General features: G+C 46.4%; 10 protein-coding genes across 10 annotated transcripts; 5 read left to right on the forward strand and 5 right to left on the reverse strand.

Annotated features, from left to right (window-relative positions):
• Positions 1 to 37: 37 nt before the first annotated feature.
• Positions 38 to 832, reverse strand: LOC138968466 (histone H2A-like). The gene has a single exon (XM_070341039.1). It carries the CDS (start codon positions 708 to 710, stop codon positions 228 to 230), a length of 483 nt encoding a protein of 160 aa, XP_070197140.1. The 5' UTR covers positions 711 to 832; the 3' UTR covers positions 38 to 227.
• On the forward strand, positions 833 to 1,307 carry LOC138968467 (histone H2B, gonadal). Its single transcript, XM_070341040.1, has one exon. The coding sequence runs from the start codon at positions 873 to 875 to the stop codon at positions 1,239 to 1,241; it is 369 nt and encodes a 122-aa protein (XP_070197141.1). The 5' UTR covers positions 833 to 872; the 3' UTR covers positions 1,242 to 1,307.
• A 1,257-nt stretch (positions 1,308 to 2,564) lies between these two features.
• LOC138968079 (histone H3) lies at positions 2,565 to 3,092 on the forward strand. The gene has a single exon (XM_070340641.1). The coding sequence runs from the start codon at positions 2,587 to 2,589 to the stop codon at positions 2,995 to 2,997; it is 411 nt and encodes a 136-aa protein (XP_070196742.1). The 5' UTR covers positions 2,565 to 2,586; the 3' UTR covers positions 2,998 to 3,092.
• A 482-nt stretch (positions 3,093 to 3,574) lies between these two features.
• Positions 3,575 to 4,221, reverse strand: LOC138968080 (histone H4). The gene has a single exon (XM_070340643.1). It carries the CDS (start codon positions 4,184 to 4,186, stop codon positions 3,875 to 3,877), a length of 312 nt encoding a protein of 103 aa, XP_070196744.1. The 5' UTR covers positions 4,187 to 4,221; the 3' UTR covers positions 3,575 to 3,874.
• Positions 4,222 to 7,556: 3,335 nt separating this feature from the next.
• On the reverse strand, positions 7,557 to 8,449 carry LOC138968468 (histone H2A-like). Its single transcript, XM_070341041.1, has one exon. It carries the CDS (start codon positions 8,325 to 8,327, stop codon positions 7,845 to 7,847), a length of 483 nt encoding a protein of 160 aa, XP_070197142.1. The 5' UTR covers positions 8,328 to 8,449; the 3' UTR covers positions 7,557 to 7,844.
• On the forward strand, positions 8,450 to 8,924 carry LOC138968469 (histone H2B, gonadal). Its single transcript, XM_070341042.1, has one exon. The coding sequence runs from the start codon at positions 8,490 to 8,492 to the stop codon at positions 8,856 to 8,858; it is 369 nt and encodes a 122-aa protein (XP_070197143.1). The 5' UTR covers positions 8,450 to 8,489; the 3' UTR covers positions 8,859 to 8,924.
• A 9,118-nt stretch (positions 8,925 to 18,042) lies between these two features.
• Positions 18,043 to 18,548, forward strand: LOC138968081 (histone H3). The gene has a single exon (XM_070340644.1). The coding sequence runs from the start codon at positions 18,043 to 18,045 to the stop codon at positions 18,451 to 18,453; it is 411 nt and encodes a 136-aa protein (XP_070196745.1). The 3' UTR covers positions 18,454 to 18,548.
• A 482-nt stretch (positions 18,549 to 19,030) lies between these two features.
• On the reverse strand, positions 19,031 to 19,685 carry LOC138968082 (histone H4). The gene has a single exon (XM_070340645.1). The coding sequence runs from the start codon at positions 19,640 to 19,642 to the stop codon at positions 19,331 to 19,333; it is 312 nt and encodes a 103-aa protein (XP_070196746.1). The 5' UTR covers positions 19,643 to 19,685; the 3' UTR covers positions 19,031 to 19,330.
• Positions 19,686 to 21,890: 2,205 nt separating this feature from the next.
• LOC138968471 (histone H2A-like) lies at positions 21,891 to 22,785 on the reverse strand. The gene has a single exon (XM_070341043.1). It carries the CDS (start codon positions 22,661 to 22,663, stop codon positions 22,181 to 22,183), a length of 483 nt encoding a protein of 160 aa, XP_070197144.1. The 5' UTR covers positions 22,664 to 22,785; the 3' UTR covers positions 21,891 to 22,180.
• LOC138968472 (histone H2B, gonadal) lies at positions 22,786 to 23,260 on the forward strand. The gene has a single exon (XM_070341044.1). The coding sequence runs from the start codon at positions 22,826 to 22,828 to the stop codon at positions 23,192 to 23,194; it is 369 nt and encodes a 122-aa protein (XP_070197145.1). The 5' UTR covers positions 22,786 to 22,825; the 3' UTR covers positions 23,195 to 23,260.
• Positions 23,261 to 23,904: the final 644 nt, after the last annotated feature.

Consider the following 23,904-nt stretch of genomic DNA (forward strand, 5'->3'; position numbering starts at 1 on the left):
AATTTGTGTATGTGTAATGATGTTGTTTACGTCTGAATTGTGTAGTGGCTATAAGTAATAACAACCCCCAAAACGGCTGGGACATTGACGACAAAAAACAAAACCAAAACAACACAACACCACTTTTTCACTGGCAAAGCAAGCAACGAGACGTCTATCTCTCTTGGGAAAAAATAGGTGGTCCTGAGAAGGACCTGTTGTAGAAGAAGGTGAAAGAGGCAAAGTTGTTATGCCTTGCCACCGGGAGCCTTGGTCTGGGACTTCTTGGGCAGAAGCACAGCCTGGATGTTGGGCAGCACACCACCCTGGGCGATGGTCACACCCGACAGAAGTTTGTTCAACTCCTCGTCGTTGCGGATGGCCAGCTGCAGGTGACGGGGGATGATTCTCGTCTTCTTGTTGTCGCGGGCAGCGTTGCCTGCCAACTCCAGGACCTCAGCGGCCAAGTACTCGAGCACGGCAGCCAGGTACACGGGGGCACCGGCACCCACACGCTCGGCGTAGTTGCCCTTGCGCAACAGACGGTGGATACGACCCACGGGGAACTGAAGTCCAGCACGGGACGAGCGAGACTTGCTCTTTCCCTTAACCTTTCCTCCTTTGCCGCGACCAGACATGATGCAAGTTGGATGATGTTTGAAAAATTCGTACGCAAAGCGAACGAATCCAATAATGCCAACGCCGACGCGACCGACCCCTTTTATACCCATCACTAGCCCTCCAACTGCACGTCGAGTCAACGGCAAAATCCACCAATGGCGAGCGCCCCTTTGGCGGCACTGCCGGCGCGAGTGTTTGCGCACTGTATAAAAGAGCGCGGTCGGCTTGGCGGCGCTACCTTTTGCGACTCACAACCCGCAGACGAATCAACCATGCCACCCAAAGTTAGCTCCAAAGGCGCCAAGAAGGCCGGCAAGGCCAAGGCTGTTCGCTCCGGCGACAAGAAGCGCAAGAGGAAGAGGAAGGAAAGCTACGCCATCTACATCTACAAGGTGCTCAAGCAGGTGCACCCCGACACTGGCATCAGCAGCAAGGCCATGTCTATCATGAACAGCTTCGTCAACGATATCTTTGAGAGAATCGCCGCTGAAGCTTCCAGACTGGCCCACTACAACAAGCGCTCCACCATCACCAGTCGGGAGATCCAGACCGCGGTCCGCCTCCTCCTCCCCGGTGAGCTGGCCAAGCACGCCGTCAGTGAGGGCACCAAGGCCGTCACCAAGTACACCAGCAGCAAGTAGACTCTTAAAACTGCTGTTTGGCCAAACCGGCAAACGTAAAACACACAGGTCCTTCTCAGGACCACCCACTTTTTCCAGAGAGAGATGAATTTCTCGTTGCCAACGAACCAACTCAATACACACTCAATACACAATACACAATACACAATACATGTACACAACAATGTCTCTCTCTCCTTCCCTATATTTAATTTAGTAGTCAAGGAACCAACGGATCCAACATCTATCTCGGGGACAAAACTCCATTATAATATTTACCCATTATAATGTAAAAGCGTATAAGCATATAGTAAACATCCAACAAATAACCAAAACTACATAAACAAACAAAAAAATCACTTGTCAACCGTCAAATTAGTGTCATCAATATCCGCCGGCCGGCGTCACTACAATCTGTCTACTACAGCACTGTCACTGCATCAAACCGCTATCACCGCAAAACTGGCTTGCTACCTACATCGTCATCGTCATCGTCATCGTCATCGTCATCGTCATCGTCATCGTCATCGTCATCCTACAAATCATTTACTATATATCTCACGCATCTCACAAAACTCAACCAACTTTTACCAACCCTCAAAATATATCTGGTACTTTTATGGTGTTCTTTCTTTGTTGTTCTTTGTTGTAGTTCTTTGTGGTTAAAATAACACGTGAATAAACAGAGAAATCAAACGCCTACCTCGCCACTCAGACACAACGGACAAAATACCTGTTACTCTGTTGCAGTTTTCTAACACTAATTAGCGGCACACCCATTACTTTGCACAAAGTCGCCAGCCTCTTATGTGTAGCATATGTTCTCTCCTTCGCTGTCTCTCAAATTCCTACTGTCAAAACGTGTGCCGCTCGTAAAAGTGTTCACTTCACTTTTTCACAACTGCTTCTTTCGTTTTTGTCACCTTGCGCGCCCTGCTCGTATAACATGTAAAGAACTCGTCTTTGTACATACACACTTTTTTACAAGAGCGTTCACCTCAGCATTTATTTAGCTGTGAGCTGTGCACGCGTGTGTTAAGGTTTCATTTTTGTGTGCTTGCTTGTCAGTTTGTACGTTCCTTTCTTTCTTTATCATACTTTGTACCTGGTACTTTTGACGGCACACACACACACACACACACACACACACACACACACACACACACACACACACACACACGCACGACAGCACAGCACAGAGACCCCCCAAAAAGTGGCCCTGTACGGTAATGTTGCTTGAATCTTCGGCTGATGTCTCCACGGCTTTCATTGGCTAAAATCAGAGCGGCGCGCCAGGGCTGCGAATGCCTTTCCCATATAAAACGTCTCTCTAGTTCCTGGCTGCTCAGTCGACTCTAACTTCGAAATGGCACGTACCAAGCAAACCGCCCGTAAATCCACCGGAGGAAAAGCTCCTCGCAAACAGCTGGCAACCAAGGCCGCTCGCAAAAGCGCCCCTGCCACTGGAGGAGTCAAGAAACCTCATCGTTACAGGCCTGGAACTGTGGCTCTTCGTGAGATCCGTCGTTACCAGAAGAGCACCGAGCTCCTGATCCGCAAGCTGCCCTTCCAGCGTCTGGTGCGCGAAATCGCCCAGGACTTCAAGACAGACCTGCGCTTCCAGAGCTCTGCCGTCATGGCTCTGCAGGAGGCCAGCGAGGCTTACCTGGTCGGTCTCTTTGAGGACACCAACCTGTGCGCCATCCATGCCAAGCGTGTCACCATCATGCCCAAGGACATCCAGCTGGCCCGCCGTATCCGCGGAGAGCGTGCTTAAGTTGCCCCTCCAACGGTTCCGACTCCTCCAAACCCGGCTCTTTTCAGAGCCACCTTCATTTTTCCCAAAAGAGTTGGTCTGCTCTCGTTGCCATCCTAATTGTTACACTCGTAGCAACCATAAACATTTCCTTTCAACACCCTCCCTAAGTACTCGCACTATAGTCACACTCCATTTAACGAACCAAAAACTCCAGCCCTTGTGTTGTCCCTGCGCATATGATCATTTCAAACCCCTATTTGTCATCTGTATTTGACCAAACATCAACAGCTAATGCATTTCAACAATTTGCCTTCTCTCTCTGCCCTATGGACGGCTTTCTTGTCCAAAATGAGCACTCTCACTACAAAATCATGGTCAAGAATGCATTATTTCTATCCCGCAAATCGTTACTTTCTATCTCTAATGCAACACAACACCAATGGGAGGGATCCCTTTCTCTATGAGTGAAGCTCTGTGTGATGAGCACAAATGAATGAGCACGTCATAATCCATTCTGCTTGTGCGCCTATCGACACTGGTTGGCATCAAATTGACCCCGTCTGTGGCTTGAAGCGCTCCAATTTGATATCAATAAGTGATCATTTTATTTGCCTCTCATCATTTTCTTGACAGTTCCCTTTCGCTCAGTTGCAATCATACATCCAACCCCCTGCCCTCCCTCCTTCTCTTTTGTTTACGTAGCCAACACTTGTATAGATTTACGACGACACTATCAATGACAAAACAATAACAAACAATAGTGTTTTAATATGTAAACACGAAGGAGTTAGCAGTGGCAACGAGACACATTCAGCCCCTCTTGGGAAAATGAAGGTGGTCCTAAGAAGGACCGGAGAAGGGTTATTGTGGATGCGAGATCCGCGACTTGATGCGTCTAACCACCGAAGCCGTACAGAGTACGACCCTGGCGTTTGAGGGCGTAGACCACATCCATGGCGGTCACAGTCTTCCTCTTGGCGTGCTCAGTGTACGTGACGGCATCACGGATCACGTTCTCCAGGAATACCTTGAGAACTCCGCGAGTCTCCTCGTAGATGAGACCAGAGATACGCTTGACACCGCCACGGCGAGCCAGACGACGGATAGCGGGCTTGGTGATACCCTGGATGTTATCACGCAAAACTTTCCTGTGACGCTTGGCGCCCCCCTTTCCGAGACCCTTTCCTCCTTTACCACGGCCAGTCATGATGAATGTTTCTACGAGTCGTGCGATTCGAGAATGCTTCTCAGCTCGACGAGGATGATGCTTCTGTCCCACGGACATGCGTCCATTAGGGAGGGGATTTGTTCGTACGCTATTGGCTTTGGGAGGGAGGAAGGAAGGGGCACCTGTCTACAAGGGAGGTGCAGAATTGAAATCCGCTATAAATTAGTTATAACATCTGTTGGATAAAAGAATATGGTAAGGGAATATATTTTCACACGCTTGTGGTGGGGATGGGCCAATAAAGGAATGTATATTTATTTTTTCCGCTGTTAAAATTGATAAAACTCAGGACCACCTTATCATAAAAAATAAAAGTCCGATGGAGGGATATAAACACTATGTACATGATGATGGTGATTGATATAAAGGGATAGAGTTAAAGGTTTCATTCTCGCGCACAAAACAGCGAGAAGACAAAACATAAATACAACGAGTAAATTTAGAGAGGAACAACCGTTCTTCTGGTGATAAAAAAGAGAGCGGCCGAGGCCGCCGCCGGATCAAAATGCCCACAGCTTTTGATAAAATAGCGTGTATTCTTAAAAGCTGAGTATAAAAGCTTTGTTTGGTGTTTAACGTCGCCTTCAACCAATCAAGGTTATATAGCGACGGGAATATTGTTACAACAGTTTATTAAAATGTTATGGCTAAAAAGGAACAAGTATGAGTGTGAGTTGGTGTGCGGTGCACGGCACCCCGCCCGCCAGGTGGAGCAGGGGACGCCCTTCGCTCCCGGCAGACGGGTACCGGCGAGATCTCGCACACCAACAAAAAGGTCTGGTGTACAGTCACCCGCCTGTAGGGTGGAACAAGCACTGTCCTTCGATCCCCACTCGGCGGGCGCTGGTACACATAATATGGTGGCGAATGTTGAGGTGTGGTAAGGTTAGGGCGACGTCTCAACACAATCCCCCGTCCTCCTGGGGTAGGGGTGGAGTGGGGAAGGTGGGATAGGGAAGTGTGTACCAACCTGTACACACTGGGAGTTGGGGGATGGACCGGTTGAGAACCTTTTTGAACGCGGCACTGTATTTATAGCCCGTCCGTTCTGTTAGGCTGGGGATGGTGAACGGGGGCAGGAGACGTCTAACCCTAAGGTGCGGCAGGAGTGTGGACAACGGCAGACTACACCCACGCTCCCATGGTTGAGTGGTAGACCGATCGACACATCAAAAGAGAGTGCGACCAGCCCAGGCGCTCAGCTCGCCGGCGCAGCCGCCTTATATACAGCAGACGCGGGCCCGTGAGAAAGCAAAACACCGCTCCACAAGCGTGAACTTTGATTGGCTGAGAGAGCGAAGAGTCGCCTCGCTCTATTTTCACACCCACTGTCTGTGTCTGTGTCTGTGTCTGTGTCACTGGTCACTGTCACTGGTCACTGTCCACTGTCACTGTCAGCAAATGTCTTCAGCTCAAGTAAAACACATCATATCTCAAATTGCTCATACCCAGCCCCAACCTGCAATGTGAAAAGTCTGTGTGGCAGGAATTGCAGCTATATGATCATTTAGATACATTGCTGCAAAGAAGGACATCATTATCATTATCATTATAGCCTGCGGCACATCGATTCAAGTTGTACATTCTCCATGTGAATGTGATGCAACTTGAAGCCTGCTCACTTGAAACGTTGCTTGTTGGCGTAGCAACTCGATTCACCTTACCTTCTTCGTCTTCTTGTTCTTGTTCTTGTTCTTTTTGTTCTTGTTCTTGTTCTTCTTCTTCTGCCTTCGTGGGCTGAAACTCCCACGCACACTCGTGTTTTTGCACGAGTGGAATTTTACGTGTATGACCGTTTTTTCCCCGCCATTAAGGCAGCCATACGCCGCTTTCGGAGGAAGCATGCTGGGTATTTTCGTGTTTCTATAACCCACCGAACTCTGACATGGATTACAGGATCTTTTCCGTGCGCACTTGGTCTTGTGCTTGCGTGTACACACGAAGGGGGATACGCCACTAGCAGGTCTGCACATAAGTTGACCTGGGAGATCGGAAAAATCTCCACACTTAACAGGCCGGGCCTGGATTCGATCCCTCGACCTTCCGATTACTAGAGGCCGACGTCTTACCACCCCGCCACAGCGCCCGTCGGATTCACCTTATCAATTAGGCTTCACATTCACTTGTCATCCACGTTTGTTTTGACGCGATCACCTACCGTAGGCAGGGTTCAGGCAGGCACCCGTGGTGCATGTGGTTGTTGGACAAAAGCGTTTTTGTGGCTGTGATTTGTGCATGCCTTGACTATTTTCATCTGTACAACATTGTGTATGTATGTATGTATGTATGTATGTATGTATGTATGTATGTATGTATGTATGTATGTATGTATGTATGTATGTATGTATGTATGTATGTATGTATGTATGTATGTATGTATGTATGTATGTATGTATGTATGTATGTATGTATGTATGTATGTATGTATGTGTGTATGTATGTATGTATGTATGTTCCTGATATGACTTTATCTATGTGATTTGCTGGATGGCACAAAGCAGCCTCTGCCTGATAATAATAAAACAAGTCGCGTAAGGCAAAAATACTTTTTCAGCAAGACCGTATATTCGTAGCATCGTAAGTCCACCGCTCGTGGCAAAGGCAGTGAAATTGACAAGAAGAGCGGGGTAGTTAGTAGTTGCGCTGAGAAGGATAGCACGCTTTTCTGTACCTCTCTTCGTTTTAACTTTTTGAGCGTGTTTTTAATCCAAACATATCATATCTATATGTTTTTGGAATCAGGAACGGACAAGAAATAAGATGAAAGTGTTTTTAAATTGATTTCGAAAATTTAATTTTCATCATAATTTTTATATTTTTAATTTTCAGAGCTTGTTTTTAATCCAAATATAACATATTTATATGTTTTTGGAATCACAAAATGATGAAGAATAAGATGAACGTAAATTTGGATCGTTTTATAAAAAAATTGCTAAAACAAATACATCCGGGGATATCATTCCCAGGAACTCTCATGTAAAATTTCATAAAGATCGGTCTGTTTGGTCTGAATCGCTCTACACACACACACACGCACAGACAGACAGACAGACAGACAGACAGACACAGACAGACACAGACACACAGAGACACACAGACACAGACAGACAGACAGACACAGACAGACACACACACACACACACACACACACATACACACACACACACACACATACATACATACATACATACATACATACATACATACATACATACATACATACATACATACATACATACATACATACATACATACATACATACATACATACATACGACCCTCGTCTCGATTCCCCCTCTATGTTAAAACATTTAGTCAAAACTTGACTAAATGTAATGAGGGTTTATTAATTTTAACCCTTGGTCTATTCGCACTTTCATGACGACTTGTTGTGATGCTGATTATTATTGAATTTGTGTATGTGTAATGATGTTGTTTACGTCTGAATTGTGTAGTGGCTATAAGTAATAACAACCCCCAAAACGGCTGGGACATTGACGACAAAAAACAAAACCAAAACAACACAACACCACTTTTTCACTGGCAAAGCAAGCAACGAGACGTCTATCTCTCTTGGGAAAAAATAGGTGGTCCTGAGAAGGACCTGTTGTAGAAGAAGGTGAAAGAGGCAAAGTTGTTATGCCTTGCCACCGGGAGCCTTGGTCTGGGACTTCTTGGGCAGAAGCACAGCCTGGATGTTGGGCAGCACACCACCCTGGGCGATGGTCACACCCGACAGAAGTTTGTTCAACTCCTCGTCGTTGCGGATGGCCAGCTGCAGGTGACGGGGGATGATTCTCGTCTTCTTGTTGTCGCGGGCAGCGTTGCCTGCCAACTCCAGGACCTCAGCGGCCAAGTACTCGAGCACGGCAGCCAGGTACACGGGGGCACCGGCACCCACACGCTCGGCGTAGTTGCCCTTGCGCAACAGACGGTGGATACGACCCACGGGGAACTGAAGTCCAGCACGGGACGAGCGAGACTTGCTCTTTCCCTTAACCTTTCCTCCTTTGCCGCGACCAGACATGATGCAAGTTGGATGATGTTTGAAAAATTCGTACGCAAAGCGAACGAATCCAATAATGCCAACGCCGACGCGACCGACCCCTTTTATACCCATCACTAGCCCTCCAACTGCACGTCGAGTCAACGGCAAAATCCACCAATGGCGAGCGCCCCTTTGGCGGCACTGCCGGCGCGAGTGTTTGCGCACTGTATAAAAGAGCGCGGTCGGCTTGGCGGCGCTACCTTTTGCGACTCACAACCCGCAGACGAATCAACCATGCCACCCAAAGTTAGCTCCAAAGGCGCCAAGAAGGCCGGCAAGGCCAAGGCTGTTCGCTCCGGCGACAAGAAGCGCAAGAGGAAGAGGAAGGAAAGCTACGCCATCTACATCTACAAGGTGCTCAAGCAGGTGCACCCCGACACTGGCATCAGCAGCAAGGCCATGTCTATCATGAACAGCTTCGTCAACGATATCTTTGAGAGAATCGCCGCTGAAGCTTCCAGACTGGCCCACTACAACAAGCGCTCCACCATCACCAGTCGGGAGATCCAGACCGCGGTCCGCCTCCTCCTCCCCGGTGAGCTGGCCAAGCACGCCGTCAGTGAGGGCACCAAGGCCGTCACCAAGTACACCAGCAGCAAGTAGACTCTTAAAACTGCTGTTTGGCCAAACCGGCAAACGTAAAACACACAGGTCCTTCTCAGGACCACCCACTTTTTCCAGAGAGAGATGAATTTCTCGTTGCCAACGAACCAACTCAATACACACTCAATACACAATACACAATACACAATACATGTACACAACAATGTCTCTCTCTCCTTCCCTATATTTAATTTAGTAGTCAAGGAACCAACGGATCCAACGGATCCAACATCTATCTCGGGGACAAAACTCCATTATAATATTTACCCATTATAATGTAAAAGCGTATAAGCATATAGTAAACATCCAACAAATAACCAAAACTACATAAACAAACAAAAAAATCACTTGTCAACCGTCAAATTAGTGTCATCAATATCCGCCGGCCGGCGTCACTACAATCTGTCTACTACAGCACTGTCACTGCATCAAACCGCTATCACCGCAAAACTGGCTTGCTACCTACATCGTCATCGTCATCGTCATCGTCATCGTCATCGTCATCGTCATCGTCATCGTCATCCTACAAATCATTTACTATATATCTCACGCATCTCACAAAACTCAACCAACTTTTACCAACCCTCAAAATATATCTGGTACTTTTATGGTGTTCTTTCTTTGTTGTTCTTTGTTGTAGTTCTTTGTGGTTAAAATAACACGTGAATAAACAGAGAAATCAAACGCCTACCTCGCCACTCAGACACAACGGACAAAATACCTGTTACTCTGTTGCAGTTTTCTAACACTAATTAGCGGCACACCCATTACTTTGCACAAAGTCGCCAGCCTCTTATGTGTAGCATATGTTCTCTCCTTCGCTGTCTCTCAAATTCCTACTGTCAAAACGTGTGCCGCTCGTAAAAGTGTTCACTTCACTTTTTCACAACTGCTTCTTTCGTTTTTGTCACCTTGCGCGCCCTGCTCGTATAACATGTAAAGAACTCGTCTTTGTACATACACACTTTTTTACAAGAGCGTTCACCTCAGCATTTATTTAGCTGTGAGCTGTGCACGCGTGTGTTAAGGTTTCATTTTTGTGTGCTTGCTTGTCAGTTTGTACGTTCCTTTCTTTCTTTATCATACTTTGTACCTGGTACTTTTGACGGCACACACACACACACACACACACACACACACACACACACACACACGCACGACAGCACAGCACAGAGACCCCCCAAAAAGTGGCCCTGTACGGTAATGTTGCTTGAATCTTCGGCTGATGTCTCCACGGCTTTCATTGGCTAAAATCAGAGCGGCGCGCCAGGGCTGCGAATGCCTTTCCCATATAAAACGTCTCTCTAGTTCCTGGCTGCTCGCCTTTCCCATATAAAAGGTCTCTCTAGTTCCTGGCTGCTCTCACACGCAATTTGACTTCTTGACACTCAGTCAGGAAAAAAACGCTCACGTCACGGAGACACTCCCCGAAAAGTTTTGAACGGTTTGGAAAGGGTCGGTTCGTTGGGGCACTGCACCAGCTACGAGTCGCCTTCACTTCACTCACCACTACAGCGCAACTACTATCTACACTGCCACACCCCCTTTTCTTTTCTCCACTTTTTTCAAACAGTGAGCAGCCTTTGCTGCAAGGTAGGGTTTTTTGCTTGGTGCCGCCATTCTAGGTTCTATAGTCGATTGATTTAGCTTAGGGTCTCTTTTGTTTAAATCCGTACCACCATTTCAAAATTGTAGATAGAACTTAGGTGTCCCCCCCTCTGGTAGGTGTCATCTCTCATTTCTCATTAACATCCCCACCATTGTCATCGCCACCCATTATTCTCCCTCTACTGTTAAAAAAATAAAACGGAAATTCTAGTCCCTAACTGTGTTTAAGCTTTTAACGCATAAAGTATGTCTGTATAGCGTTGCCTTGTCTAGTTGTCCAGTCTATGTGATTTGTCTCTGATGTTTGTTTTCGTCTTTGTTCTTGTCTTGTCTCGTCTCGTCTGAATGAATGAGTGCGCGGTGGAATAGTACTTTTAGCCACAGTTTTTTAGCTGAGCTCCCGCTGAACTCATCACGTTTGAGAGAGGGGGAGTGGAGCCTCCTTCCCCCGTCCACCATGGCTGAGTTCAGCGACACAAATATAGAGACCGATGGCGACGGAGATATGTCCGACGCCTCGATCATAAACGAGTGGGACGTTGATCCCCTCCACCCCCCAGGAGAAGATGATGAGCCTTTCACGGACTCGCGCGGACGAAAAAGAAAGAGAAAACAAATCCCTGACACCAGCTCAGGAGCTGAAAAAACAGACAATGACCATGACCAGGACCATGACCAGGACCCAAATAAAAGACAAAACTTGACCTTGGACCCAGAAAAGTCCAAAAACCTAGATCAGGAACAAAACCCAAAACCTACGCACCTGGAAAAAAACAACAACCAGGAACACACAAAACCAAAACCAAAACCAGTAAGAAGAAATCTGTTCAGGGAAAATTTAGTCACACCAGTCTTCCTTGAACACCCTGTGATCTTGGAGGATACAAAAGAGGGACCCGCCACGTTCAGGGCGCTGGGCCTCCACAGATTCAAAACAATCCAGGCAGCGGTGGGCCCGGTGCTCTCTCTCCGTCCCCTGGCGGGCGAGAGATGGCTAGTGGGCTGCAACAGCAAAAACCAGCAAAACAAACTTACTAAGATCACTGATCTAGGTGGCGTAACAATTAAATGCTTCGCTCCGGAAGCCACGACCGAGGGCGTTGTCAAAGGAATCCCTAGGGAACACTCTGAAAATGAAATCCTACGGATGGACATCCGAGTAAACATCAAGTCGGAATCAGGCAAGACTGCCCAGAAAGGCCTGGCAGCCATCAAAAAAATAGTCAGATTAAAAAACAAAAAAGGAGACATCTCCGAGGCTATCAAAATCACATTCAGAACGGCTGTTCTGCCAGACAGTGTAACCCTCGAGGGGGAGGAGCTTCCCCTCGAGGCGTTCGCCTGCCCAGTCAGACGCTGCGGGCGGTGCAGCCGATTTGGGCATAGCGGTCCACAGTGCCGGGCAAAAACAAAGACATGTGCTAGATGCGGTGGCAGGGACCACGACGTGGCAGGGGGCTGCGAACAAAAAAGATACTGTGTTAACTGTCACGGTGGACACTCCGCCGCTTACATGGGATGCCCGGAGTACAGGGTAAGACTGAGAGCAAACACGATCCGCTCTCAGTCTTACATACCCTACTCCGAGGCAATGCAGCGCGCGAGAAAAGAAATCCTCAATGAGAAACAGGAAAAAGAAGAAAAACAAACACGGGACTCTCCCGCACAAATAGATAGCTTCTGGAAAACACAAACACACACACATAACCAAGTCACCTCCACCCCTGCGGAGGGATATGCAAAGGCGCTCAGGCGCACACAGCTGGGGGAAACTCGACAACCTCTCCCACCACGCATACCCAAACAGACAACCTCAAATAAGTCCAACAGCCACGTGCCACCCAAACCTAGACAGACAGCCATAGACAAATCAATCAGCCACGAGCCACGAACTCAACGCACACACGCAGAACAAACACAGACAAACAAAATCCCCTCATCCTCAGACACTATAGAAAAAGCAATAGACCACATTTACACCCGAGTAATGGAAAAAGTAGAGACCAGCATCACAGACATCCTCAGGGCAGAAAAACTAAAAACCGAAAAGGAACTAGCCACAGCAATACTACAAAAGCAAGAAAATCAAAAACAACAAGAACTCACGACTAACACTCCAGACGGCGAGGCCACAGAATTCGTGCAAATGTGCCTCAGTTTTATGATAGCGGCCAGACAGCAACAAAACCCAGGCTTCTTGATCAAATCCATTGAAGACGTTTATTTCTCTTTAACTCAAAAACCGGCAGTACATACCTCACCAGACAAAAAACTACTGGCACTGGGTGCCCTGGCTGGAAGCAGGGAGCTCAGCGCACGAGAAATTCAAGACATTAGAAATAATGCATAATAAGCAACATCGAACAGTTAACATGCTCTATAAAGCGCAATTAATATTTACGATTCTAGTGTCCATAATGGCAGGAAAAACAGGGAAAGAAAATATTTTACCGTGCGGTAAAAACCTAACAGTACTACAGTGGAACTGTCGCAGCCTAAATAAAAATATCTTGTATCTGACCCAATTTTTAAGCCAAAATAAATGCGACGTCCTCTGTATACAGTCTCCCCTATGCTATTTTAACAAATTACCAAACCTGGAGGGCTTCTATTACCCACCTGTTATTGACCTTAAAGACAAAGGCAAATGGCTAAAAGTGGTAACATATATTAAGTGCGGGCTATCGTACGAAGCCATAAAATCGCCGGTAACACCTAACCCACTCGGACACTCCTGTGCCGTCCAGATACCATCAAAATACGGCAAAAAAATCAACTTAGTAAATGTTTATTATCCTAAGGGATGCAGCAAAATAGAGGATTCAGCATGGCTGACTGAGCTAAACGAAAATGCAGGCCACTGGATGATAGTGGGAGATTTTAATGACCATCACAACATGTGGGACCCTTATGTTAAAAACAAAACCAGCCACCTCGCTGACAACATAAATAACTCTCTTCTACAATTACTAAACGACGGTTCCGTTACTCGGATACCGGACGTTCACAATCATAAACCCTCTGCCATAGACCTGTCCCTGGTCAGCACGGACATCTACCTAAATTCTGACTGGACAGTCTTTCCAGACACCCTGCAATCCGACCACCTAGCTATTTTGATTACCCTGTATAACACTGACCCCGGACATGAAAATAAAAATAGGAAAGCAGAGTATAATTACAACTTAGCGGACTGGTCGCTTTTTCAACAGCTACTACAAAAACCCTCAGCAGAGGACGTTCAAGATAACGATATCGAAATATATTATAACAACTTGCGAAACTGCATTATAGACGCAGCTGACCGTAGCATACCTAAAAAAACATTTAAAAAGTTCACAGGTAAAACCCAGCCTGCCTCCTGGTGGAATGAGGAATGTCAGGAAGCCATAGATAACAAACGCCTTATCACCCAAAGATTTCTAAAGAATCAAAATAACATAAATTATGACCTGATGAAACATCATCAGAGAAATTGCAGTAAGGTAACTGCCCAAGCCAAGCTGAAGGACTGGTCAAACTTCGTGTCAGAAAACATAACATCATATAGAGACTCCAGTAAGGTATGGAAAAAGATAAAACAGCACAAAGGTAGATTTAAACTTCCAGATAAACCCCTTAACGATAACGGCAGATTAACGGTAGGAGACAGGGATAAGGCGGACGTGCTGGCTGAGACCTTCTCCCGGGTTAGTAAATTAAAGTACATGGAACCAGACAAACTGCATTTCCGTACTGAAATGGAAAAAGATTTTAAACACCCAGAGCCAGATAATAGCAATCCCATAAACTGTGCCATGTCTGTCTCGGAATGCGGGAAGGCCATTAAACAAATAAAGCAGGCGAAGAAGGCCCCCGGATCATGCAGAATCTCATATAGTATGATAAAACAACTCCCAAACCATTTTGTAAGTATTCTAACTGACTTTTTTAATACATGTTGGAAAAATGATAAAATTCCTATAGCCTGGAAACAAGCACAAGTCGTGGCGATCCCCAAAGTAGGGAAACCCAAAAACCTTCCCAGCAGTTACAGACCGATCTCACTCACCCCCCACTTAGGGAAAATCTATGAACGTATTATCAAAAACAGGATGGAGTACTTCCTTGACAAAAATAACATTATTCCGCCCTGCCAGGCAGGCTTTCGCAAAGGACGATCCTGCACAGACCACGTGGTACGGCTGGTGGAAAAAATGAAAAAAACATTAACAAGTAAAAACAAAACCCTACTAACTACCTTTTTCGACGTAAAGAAGGCCTACGATACCGTCTGGCACGCCCGCCTACTCGTTAAAATCCAGCGGCTGGGAATCACAGGCCACACGTACAACTTTATTAAAGATTTCATAACAGGTAGATCCATGCAGGTTAAAGTGGGCGACGCTCTCTCTTACCCACACCCCTTAGAAATGGGGGTACCCCAGGGCAGTATAATTGCTCCGATTCTCTTCAGTGTCATGCTCCATGACATAGACCTAGTAGACGTGAAAGGTGCAACCGTCCTACTGTATGCAGACGATATGGTCATCATTGACACACAAAAACCTAGAATTTATAACAAAACAGAACCCAAAATGAATCCTTTTCAAACCAAGGTAAATAACCTGATAGATTACATGCACCTAAATGGCTTCGACCTCTCTGCAGAGAAAACAGTATTCATGGTTGTATCCAGGCATAAAGTGTTATTAGATAACTGTCGCCTTACAGTGGGTGACATTAAACTAAAACCAAGCAAAACCGTGAAATTCTTAGGGGTCGTCATTCATAGAAACCTGCTCTGGGGCCCCCACATAAACCACCTTGTAGAAAAAGCAAACAAAGTAATTAGCGTGATAAAATTTCTGCGAGCGGAACCATGGGCCAGGGGACAGAAGTTTTTAACAGACATAGTTAAAGCACTTGTCCGGTCACGCCTCACATATGGCCAAGAAGCCTTTTTCGCTGCCCCTAAATCAGACCTTAAACTGCTGGAAACAGTAGAGTTAAAAGCCCTAAAAATTGCACTCAATATACCCAGATCGGCAAACAACAAAGCAACATATGATGAGGTGGGCTGGCTAAGCCTAGCTGAAGAAAGAAAGTTGCGGGCAACACAATATGTATTAAGAGCCACGGCAACTGACTCTAACCCCACAAATGAAGTACTGACAGACGACTTCACCCAGTTTAATAACATAAAGTATACCTGGCTAAGAGAGAAATCCCAAAGACAGTATGATAAAATCTACCCAATATGGGAGTATGCCAAACCAGTCCTAAAAAAAGTTAATCTAGAGACTGAAGATATAGTAAGACACAACGCTCCTATGCACCCCCCCTGGCTACTCGAAATACCATCTATTGCGGACAGTCTACCCATAGACTTAAAAAAATCGGATAACCCCCTGCTTGCGGGATCGGTAGCTAAAGAGCTGATAAACACCAAGTATGTACACTTTTTAAAAGTATATACGGACGGGTCAAAATTAAGCGACGGCTCAGTGGGCTGTGCGTTTGTAATTCCCGACCTCCAAATTACTAAAAGGTTTAAATTAAACGATGGTGTTTCCATTTTCACAGCAGAATTATTCGCCATTTATATGGCGCTTTCCTACGTAAATGACCTTACTAACAAACCGTTCGCAGTAGTAGTCTGCACAGACTCTAAATCCTCCCTCCAAGCACTCCAGTCAGAAACAAAAAACAGATCAGAAATTCAGACAGAGATTAAATTCCTGGCCCATCAAATTATCATCACTGGGACCGAACTACAACTCCAGTATGTTCCCTCACACACAGGCATACGAGGAAACGACCTAGCGGACTGTGCGGCGAAGGAAGCCGCACTCTTACATAAACAGTTTGTCATAAACTTAAAAGTCTCCCTGTCAGAGGCCAGCTCTAAAATTATTAACTTACTAAACAAGGAACAAAATCAAGGGGAAGAGAGGGACAGGTTCCCTGTACTCCCCCTCTCTCTACTAACCATGTTCAGGAAAATCAGAACAAACAGCTGTTTATACACATTTATCAAACCCCTCTGCGCATGCGGAGAGCTTGTAAATTTTCACCACATTTTCACGGCATGTCCACATACAACATACTTTCACAGGCTACATGAACACATAAAAACACTCAATCTCACACCTACACAATGTCTCCATCATCATAAAGACCTAGGGTGGAGCCATGTTAAACTGGTCTGCAAAACAATATACACATCACCGCTCGGGAAGTGGTTCTAAAAACAAACTAGTTCTACATATCTAAACGACGTAGCCAGTATATTGATACCCTCCAAATGCCTGCGCCCCACAAGGGAGCGCTCCCATTGGCCGGTTCCCCACTGGGGGCCGGAGCACTGGCGATGTCCAAAAATAGCTCAACTACCATGCCCCAACATCTCTCCTGCATAGTGCGACGAATCCACAGCCCAGTGCGACTGGCCCACAGCCTCCGACCTTCACCCCAGCCTAACAGAACGGACGGGCTTAAAACACAGTACCGGGTACAAAAAGGCTCTAAACCGGTCCATCCCCCCCACCTCCCTGTGCGTACAGTAGGTACGCGTCCCTGTCCCACACCTCCCCCACTCCACCCCCACCCCAGAAGGAAGGGGGCTCGTGTCCTGGCGTCTACCCATTATACTCTCTACCATATTCCAACTACTCAGTTGGTGTGCGAGCTCGCCAGCACCCCCCCGCCGGGAGCGAAGGGCATCCCTGCTCCACCTGGCACGGGTGTAGCTGTGCACCGCACACCAAACACCCATATAAAAAGAGACGCTCCTCACCACCATACTCCAACCTCTCGCCTATCTGGTGTGCGCGTCCCGCCGGTGTCCGCCCAACGGGAGCGACGGGCCCGTTACCCCCCCTCCCTCCAACCTCATCCCCCCTCCCCTCTCCGCCTCTTCCTGAGGGTGGGTCACCGAGCACCGCACACCAAGACTCACCCAAATTAAGACACCTAATGAATAAACTAAAACTAATTTACTAGATTATTTGTAGATAAACAAACCTATTTTACTTTAAGAGGACTCAGGTCCACTCTTACCATTCCTTTTTTATTCTATTATGTGTTTAGGGTACGAATGACAGAATGAAAGATCTATGTTGTATATATATGTTATATGTTTAAAGGCAAGGCAACCTCTGTATATATGTAAATTGCTGAGACATATTAACTTCAATTTGAAGTAACTGGACTTTTAAAACTTTTTATCAGAGTGGCTCTGAAATTTTATCAATTTTTTAAACACAACTTTGGAAATAATAAAGAATCAAAAAACTCTTTTAATCCCCCCTCCCCCACAAAGTGTCTCGCGTGGCGAAGGGTACGTGCTCATATCGCACAAAAAGAAACAACATTTTATAACAAACCCCTTTTATCAAACAACTTTTAACATCCAAACAACTCCAACCCATCATGCTCCGGCCCACTCCCCCCTCCCCCCACCCCCCCCCCCCCCACAATACAGCGTATAACCAAATCATGTCCCAATATAGGTCCTTAGTTACCTGGGAGGACGTTAAACCCCAAATTCTCTCTCTCTCTCTCTCCTGGCTGCTCAGTCGACTCTAACTTCGAAATGGCACGTACCAAGCAAACCGCCCGTAAATCCACCGGAGGAAAAGCTCCTCGCAAACAGCTGGCAACCAAGGCCGCTCGCAAAAGCGCCCCTGCCACTGGAGGAGTCAAGAAACCTCATCGTTACAGGCCTGGAACTGTGGCTCTTCGTGAGATCCGTCGTTACCAGAAGAGCACCGAGCTCCTGATCCGCAAGCTGCCCTTCCAGCGTCTGGTGCGCGAAATCGCCCAGGACTTCAAGACAGACCTGCGCTTCCAGAGCTCTGCCGTCATGGCTCTGCAGGAGGCCAGCGAGGCTTACCTGGTCGGTCTCTTTGAGGACACCAACCTGTGCGCCATCCATGCCAAGCGTGTCACCATCATGCCCAAGGACATCCAGCTGGCCCGCCGTATCCGCGGAGAGCGTGCTTAAGTTGCCCCTCCAACGGTTCCGACTCCTCCAAACCCGGCTCTTTTCAGAGCCACCTTCATTTTTCCCAAAAGAGTTGGTCTGCTCTCGTTGCCATCCTAATTGTTACACTCGTAGCAACCATAAACATTTCCTTTCAACACCCTCCCTAAGTACTCGCACTATAGTCACACTCCATTTAACGAACCAAAAACTCCAGCCCTTGTGTTGTCCCTGCGCATATGATCATTTCAAACCCCTATTTGTCATCTGTATTTGACCAAACATCAACAGCTAATGCATTTCAACAATTTGCCTTCTCTCTCTGCCCTATGGACGGCTTTCTTGTCCAAAATGAGCACTCTCACTACAAAATCATGGTCAAGAATGCATTATTTCTATCCCGCAAATCGTTACTTTCTATCTCTAATGCAACACAACACCAATGGGAGGGATCCCTTTCTCTATGAGTGAAGCTCTGTGTGATGAGCACAAATGAATGAGCACGTCATAATCCATTCTGCTTGTGCGCCTATCGACACTGGTTGGCATCAAATTGACCCCGTCTGTGGCTTGAAGCGCTCCAATTTGATATCAATAAGTGATCATTTTATTTGCCTCTCATCATTTTCTTGACAGTTCCCTTTCGCTCAGTTGCAATCATACATCCAACCCCCTGCCCTCCCTCCTTCTCTTTTGTTTACGTAGCCAACACTTGTATAGATTTACGACGACACTATCAATGACAAAACAATAACAAACAATAGTGTTTTAATATGTAAACACGAAGGAGTTAGCAGTGGCAACGAGACACATTCAGCCCCTCTTGGGAAAATGAAGGTGGTCCTAAGAAGGACCGGAGAAGGGTTATTGTGGATGCGAGATCCGCGACTTGATGCGTCTAACCACCGAAGCCGTACAGAGTACGACCCTGGCGTTTGAGGGCGTAGACCACATCCATGGCGGTCACAGTCTTCCTCTTGGCGTGCTCAGTGTACGTGACGGCATCACGGATCACGTTCTCCAGGAATACCTTGAGAACTCCGCGAGTCTCCTCGTAGATGAGACCAGAGATACGCTTGACACCGCCACGGCGAGCCAGACGACGGATAGCGGGCTTGGTGATACCCTGGATGTTATCACGCAAAACTTTCCTGTGACGCTTGGCGCCCCCCTTTCCGAGACCCTTTCCTCCTTTACCACGGCCAGTCATGATGAATGTTTCTACGAGTCGTGCGATTCGAGAATGCTTCTCAGCTCGCCGGCGCAGCCGCCTTATATACAGCAGACGCGGGCCCGTGAGAAAGCAAAACACCGCTCCACAAGCGTGAACTTTGATTGGCTGAGAGAGCGAAGAGTCGCCTCGCTCTATTTTCACACCCACTGTCTGTGTCTGTGTCTGTGTCTGTGTCTGTGTCACTGGTCACTGTCACTGGTCACTGTCACTGGTCACTGTCCACTGTCACTGTCAGCAAATGTCTTCAGCTCAAGTAAAACACATCATATCTCAAATTGCTCATACCCAGCCCCAACCTGCAATGTGAAAAGTCTGTGTGGCAGGAATTGCAGCTATATGATCATTTAGATACATTGCTGCAAAGAAGGACATCATTATCATTATCATTATAGCCTGCGGCACATCGATTCAAGTTGTACATTCTCCATGTGAATGTGATGCAACTTGAAGCCTGCTCACTTGAAACGTTGCTTGTTGGCGTAGCAACTCGATTCACCTTACCTTCTTCGTCTTCTTGTTCTTGTTCTTGTTCTTTTTGTTCTTGTTCTTGTTCTTCTTCTTCTGCCTTCGTGGGCTGAAACTCCCACGCACACTCGTGTTTTTGCACGAGTGGAATTTTACGTGTATGACCGTTTTTTCCCCGCCATTAAGGCAGCCATACGCCGCTTTCGGAGGAAGCATGCTGGGTATTTTCGTGTTTCTATAACCCACCGAACTCTGACATGGATTACAGGATCTTTTCCGTGCGCACTTGGTCTTGTGCTTGCGTGTACACACGAAGGGGGATACGCCACTAGCAGGTCTGCACATAAGTTGACCTGGGAGATCGGAAAAATCTCCACACTTAACAGGCCGGGCCTGGATTCGATCCCTCGACCTTCCGATTACTAGAGGCCGACGTCTTACCACCCCGCCACAGCGCCCGTCGGATTCACCTTATCAATTAGGCTTCACATTCACTTGTCATCCACGTTTGTTTTGATGCGATCACCTACCGTAGGCAGGGTTCAGGCAGGCACCCGTGGTGCATGTGGTTGTTGGACAAAAGCGTTTTTGTGGCTGTGATTTGTGCATGCCTTGACTATTTTCATCTGTACAACATTGTGTATGTATGTATGTATGTATGTATGTATGTATGTATGTATGTATGTATGTATGTATGTATGTATGTATGTATGTATGTATGTATGTATGTATGTATGTATGTATGTATGTATGTATGTATGTATGTATGTATGTATGTATGTATGTATGTATGTATGTATGTATGTATGTATGTATGTATGTATGTATGTATGTATGTATGTATGTATGTATGTATGTATGTTCCTGATATGACTTTATCTATGTGATTTGCTGGATGGCACAAAGCAGCCTCTGCCTGATAATAATAAAACAAGTCGCGTAAGGCAAAAATACTTTTTCAGCAAGACCGTATATTCGTAGCATCGTAAGTCCACCGCTCGTGGCAAAGGCAGTGAAATTGACAAGAAGAGCGGGGTAGTTAGTAGTTGCGCTGAGAAGGATAGCACGCTTTTCTGTACCTCTCTTCGTTTTAACTTTTTGAGCGTGTTTTTAATCCAAACATATCATATCTATATGTTTTTGGAATCAGGAACGGACAAGAAATAAGATGAAAGTGTTTTTAAATTGATTTCGAAAATTTAATTTTCATCATAATTTTTATATTTTTAATTTTCAGAGCTTGTTTTTAATCCAAATATAACATATTTATATGTTTTTGGAATCACAAAATGATGAAGAATAAGATGAACGTAAATTTGGATCGTTTTATAAAAAAATTGCTAAAACAAATACATCCGGGGATATCATTCCCAGGAACTCTCATGTAAAATGTCATAAAGATCGGTCTGTTTGGTCTGAATCGCTCTACACACACACACACGCACAGACAGACAGACAGACAGACAGACAGACAGACAGACAGACACAGACAGACACACAGACACACACAGACACACACACACACAGTCACACACAGACACAGACAGACACACAGACACAGACACACACAGACACACAGACACATACATACATACATACATACATACATACATACATACATACATACATACATACATACATACATACATACATACATACATACATACATACATACATACATACATACGACCCTCGTCTCGATTCCCCCTCTATGTTAAAACATTTAGTCAAAACTTGACTAAATGTAATGAGGGTTTATTAATTTTAACCCTTGGTCTATTCGCACTTTCATGACGACTTGTTGTGATGCTGATTATTATTGAATTTGTGTATGTGTAATGATGTTGTTTACGTCTGAATTGTGTAGTGGCTATAAGTAATAACAACCCCCAAAACGGCTGGGACATTGACGACAAAAAACAAAACCAAAACAACACAACACCACTTTTTCACTGGCAAAGCAAGCAACGAGACGTCTATCTCTCTTGGGAAAAAATAGGTGGTCCTGAGAAGGACCTGTTGTAGAAGAAGGTGAAAGAGGCAAAGTTGTTATGCCTTGCCACCGGGAGCCTTGGTCTGGGACTTCTTGGGCAGAAGCACAGCCTGGATGTTGGGCAGCACACCACCCTGGGCGATGGTCACACCCGACAGAAGTTTGTTCAACTCCTCGTCGTTGCGGATGGCCAGCTGCAGGTGACGGGGGATGATTCTCGTCTTCTTGTTGTCGCGGGCAGCGTTGCCTGCCAACTCCAGGACCTCAGCGGCCAAGTACTCGAGCACGGCAGCCAGGTACACGGGGGCACCGGCACCCACACGCTCGGCGTAGTTGCCCTTGCGCAACAGACGGTGGATACGACCCACGGGGAACTGAAGTCCAGCACGGGACGAGCGAGACTTGCTCTTTCCCTTAACCTTTCCTCCTTTGCCGCGACCAGACATGATGCAAGTTGGATGATGTTTGAAAAATTCGTACGCAAAGCGAACGAATCCAATAATGCCAACGCCGACGCGACCGACCCCTTTTATACCCATCACTAGCCCTCCAACTGCACGTCGAGTCAACGGCAAAATCCACCAATGGCGAGCGCCCCTTTGGCGGCACTGCCGGCGCGAGTGTTTGCGCACTGTATAAAAGAGCGCGGTCGGCTTGGCGGCGCTACCTTTTGCGACTCACAACCCGCAGACGAATCAACCATGCCACCCAAAGTTAGCTCCAAAGGCGCCAAGAAGGCCGGCAAGGCCAAGGCTGTTCGCTCCGGCGACAAGAAGCGCAAGAGGAAGAGGAAGGAAAGCTACGCCATCTACATCTACAAGGTGCTCAAGCAGGTGCACCCCGACACTGGCATCAGCAGCAAGGCCATGTCTATCATGAACAGCTTCGTCAACGATATCTTTGAGAGAATCGCCGCTGAAGCTTCCAGACTGGCCCACTACAACAAGCGCTCCACCATCACCAGTCGGGAGATCCAGACCGCGGTCCGCCTCCTCCTCCCCGGTGAGCTGGCCAAGCACGCCGTCAGTGAGGGCACCAAGGCCGTCACCAAGTACACCAGCAGCAAGTAGACTCTTAAAACTGCTGTTTGGCCAAACCGGCAAACGTAAAACACACAGGTCCTTCTCAGGACCACCCACTTTTTCCAGAGAGAGATGAATTTCTCGTTGCCAACGAACCAACTCAATACACACTCAATACACAATACACAATACACAATACATGTACACAACAATGTCTCTCTCTCCTTCCCTATATTTAATTTAGTAGTCAAGGAACCAACGGATCCAACGGATCCAACATCTATCTCGGGGACAAAACTCCATTATAATATTTACCCATTATAATGTAAAAGCGTATAAGCATATAGTAAACATCCAACAAATAACCAAAACTACATAAACAAACAAAAAAATCACTTGTCAACCGTCAAATTAGTGTCATCAATATCCGCCGGCCGGCGTCACTACAATCTGTCTACTACAGCACTGTCACTGCATCAAACCGCTATCACCGCAAAACTGGCTTGCTACCTACATCGTCATCGTCATCGTCATCGTCATCGTCATCGTCATCGTCATCGTCATCGTCATCCTACAAATCATTTACTATATATCTCACGCATCTCACAAAACTCAACCAACTTTTACCAACCCTCAAAATATATCTGGTACTTTTATGGTGTTCTTTCTTTGTTGTTCTTTGTTGTAGTTCTTTGTGGTTAAAATAACACGTGAATAAACAGAGAAATCAAACGCCTACCTCGCCACTCAGACACAAC

Source organism: Littorina saxatilis, linkage group LG6, assembly GCF_037325665.1.
Source record: "Littorina saxatilis isolate snail1 linkage group LG6, US_GU_Lsax_2.0, whole genome shotgun sequence".
NCBI lineage: Eukaryota > Metazoa > Mollusca > Gastropoda > Littorinimorpha > Littorinidae > Littorina > Littorina saxatilis.

Excerpts from the sequence above, each read along its gene's own strand:
- LOC138968466 (XM_070341039.1), bottom strand. The coding sequence starts at position 710 with ATGGGTATAAAAGGGGTCGGTCGCGTCGGCGTTGGCATTATTGGATTC.
- LOC138968467 (XM_070341040.1), top strand. The coding sequence starts at position 873 with ATGCCACCCAAAGTTAGCTCCAAAGGCGCCAAGAAGGCCGGCAAGGCC.
- LOC138968079 (XM_070340641.1), top strand. The coding sequence starts at position 2,587 with ATGGCACGTACCAAGCAAACCGCCCGTAAATCCACCGGAGGAAAAGCT.
- LOC138968080 (XM_070340643.1), bottom strand. The coding sequence starts at position 4,186 with ATGACTGGCCGTGGTAAAGGAGGAAAGGGTCTCGGAAAGGGGGGCGCC.
- LOC138968468 (XM_070341041.1), bottom strand. The coding sequence starts at position 8,327 with ATGGGTATAAAAGGGGTCGGTCGCGTCGGCGTTGGCATTATTGGATTC.
- LOC138968469 (XM_070341042.1), top strand. The coding sequence starts at position 8,490 with ATGCCACCCAAAGTTAGCTCCAAAGGCGCCAAGAAGGCCGGCAAGGCC.
- LOC138968081 (XM_070340644.1), top strand. The coding sequence starts at position 18,043 with ATGGCACGTACCAAGCAAACCGCCCGTAAATCCACCGGAGGAAAAGCT.
- LOC138968082 (XM_070340645.1), bottom strand. The coding sequence starts at position 19,642 with ATGACTGGCCGTGGTAAAGGAGGAAAGGGTCTCGGAAAGGGGGGCGCC.
- LOC138968471 (XM_070341043.1), bottom strand. The coding sequence starts at position 22,663 with ATGGGTATAAAAGGGGTCGGTCGCGTCGGCGTTGGCATTATTGGATTC.
- LOC138968472 (XM_070341044.1), top strand. The coding sequence starts at position 22,826 with ATGCCACCCAAAGTTAGCTCCAAAGGCGCCAAGAAGGCCGGCAAGGCC.